General features: G+C 42.0%; 1 protein-coding gene across 1 annotated transcript; it reads left to right on the forward strand.

The window, feature by feature from the left end:
* Window positions 1–1,312: 1,312 nt before the first annotated feature.
* Window positions 1,313–2,066, forward strand: LOC116380585 (hemoglobin subunit alpha-1; the record flags this gene model as incomplete). The annotated part of the gene is made up of 3 exons (XM_031842485.1): window positions 1,313–1,460; window positions 1,577–1,784; window positions 2,004–2,066. Coding segments are annotated over exons 1-3 (366 nt in total), but the record flags the coding sequence as incomplete, so codon positions are not given.
* Between the last annotated feature and the right edge of the window lie 5 nt (window positions 2,067–2,071).

The following is a 2,071-nucleotide window of genomic DNA, read 5'->3' on the forward strand; positions in this document are numbered from 1 at the left end:
AAATACCTCTGAGTCCAGGGGTAGACGATCAGACACCTGAGGAAACACGGAAAAACATGCACAACTCAAAATTTTAAAAATGATTTGGTAATGCACTTCTTTTTACACATTTATGTGAAGGAAAACATACAAAACAGAAACAATGTCTCACCTGGAAAGAGCTGCAGGACCCACGACCTCATAGTCCATCTTGGAGAAGATGTCCTGGATGGTGGCGCGCTCGAAGTCTGTCCATTCAACCATTTTGTCGGCTGTAGATTTGTTCCACTACTGTGTGGGTCAGTAGCCTACATGAGGCCCTTTTTTTAAAGAACCCTTTAACTCCTCCCTCAAATATGCGATTGTAATCCTGTCCAATCATTGGATTGAATGGGGAAGTGGGTTGGCCGAGTATTACGGTTTTAAGAAATTGATAAAGAAAGGGCTAATCTGCAATGCTTAGATTGTTTCAAATCAGCGGAAATAGATATTGATGGGTGTGTTACATTAAGCAACATTAGGATAGCAGTGTTAACACCTACCATTTTTGTAAGAGTATGGGTGGGGGACAGGGTATGTTTAGAGGGTGATAGCAGGTCAACAGAAGCCTTAAATCATCTGAGAGGGAACCTGAAGATTAATTTGAGATGCATCTCATCGCTGTATGTCAACTTGTCCAAGTCATAAATCATTATTACAAACCAATTTATTTATTAATACATTGTGAAACGGTTTACAACATTATATTGGATATATCTCCATTCCCATTCTCAAATAAGTCTCATAAGTTTCATTTACTTTGGGTTTGATACCATTTGTTACACAGATTGTGGTGCACAAACGAAAAACCGGACAGTTTGTGTTTTTGTACACTAAACCAATATTTATTTCGTGACTATGTCATGAACTGCCGTAAAGCGGTGTTAGGTCAAAACGGGTCATTTAAGGTCAAGTGCCAAAAAATTGTCTCACTATGTGAAATGATTATTACTATGGGCACTAACATCATCACACATAAATACACTTGTGCTTATTGAAACCACAAGAGTCTCAGCTTTCCAGTCATAACCAATTCATGCAATTTAATGAATAAAGACCCCAGTATATAAGGACCCCATGCAGAACTACACCATTTCAGAATAGGTGGAAATAATGTATGCAATGCAAAAAACTGCATGTGATCAGCATAAAGTGGCCATGTTTTTCAGCATGTTTCAAACTAGTCTTCATGAGAGGTTTATCTCATGCAAGCTGCAACACATCACTTGGAAGCTGTCCAAATCAGCCTATCTTGGAGGTGGCCCGGGTGTGCCCATGCGCTGTTTCATGTATAAAATACCCAAAGTTTAGGCTGATCGGCATTCGACCAAACAAGCGTCAAGGAAGATGAGTCTCACCGCTAAGGACAAGGACACAGTCAGAGCCTTCTGGGCTAAAGCGTCTGGCAAGGCTGCGGAAATCGGCAGTGATGCTCTGTCCAGGTAAATACAACCTCAAACTGCACGAGCATGCTCCTAAAATACCTGTTTTGTTTAAAAAAAAATTATATTCAGCCTTTTGCTTCCCGTTTATTCACTCACTCTCATGTGTTACTCAGGATGCTGGTGGTGTACCCGCAGACCAAGACCTACTTCTCCCACTGGAATGACTTGAGTCCCGGATCTGAGCCTGTGAAGAAACACGGAAAGAGCGTGATGGGTGGAGTTGCAGATGCTGTGCTGAAAATTGAAGACCTGAATGCGGGTCTCCTGAACCTCAGTGAGCTGCATGCCTTCACTCTGCGAGTGGACCCTGCCAACTTCAAGGTAGATGTCATAGATGATGATTCACACGTCAGTGTAGAGGATAGAGCGGAGGAGGAAGAGGAGAAAGGGGAAGATGGTAGTTTGTGGTTCTTTGGCTTTCGTGTCGAGTTCTAATTATATAGACCGCATCTTGTGGTTCTTGGAGCCTTTTGATATTTTATACACTCAGCGGGTTTAATGCGTGATCATGTTTTAAATTTCATTATGCTCTTTTCACAGATTCTCTCTCACAACATCCTCGTGGTCATGGCCATCATGTTCCCCAAAGACTTCACCCCTGAGGTCCA

This window comes from Anarrhichthys ocellatus, unplaced genomic scaffold (genome assembly GCF_004355925.1).
Source record: "Anarrhichthys ocellatus isolate YVR2014 unplaced genomic scaffold, GSC_Weel_1.0 scaffold7811, whole genome shotgun sequence".
NCBI classification, from domain to species: Eukaryota; Metazoa; Chordata; class Actinopteri; order Perciformes; family Anarhichadidae; genus Anarrhichthys; species Anarrhichthys ocellatus.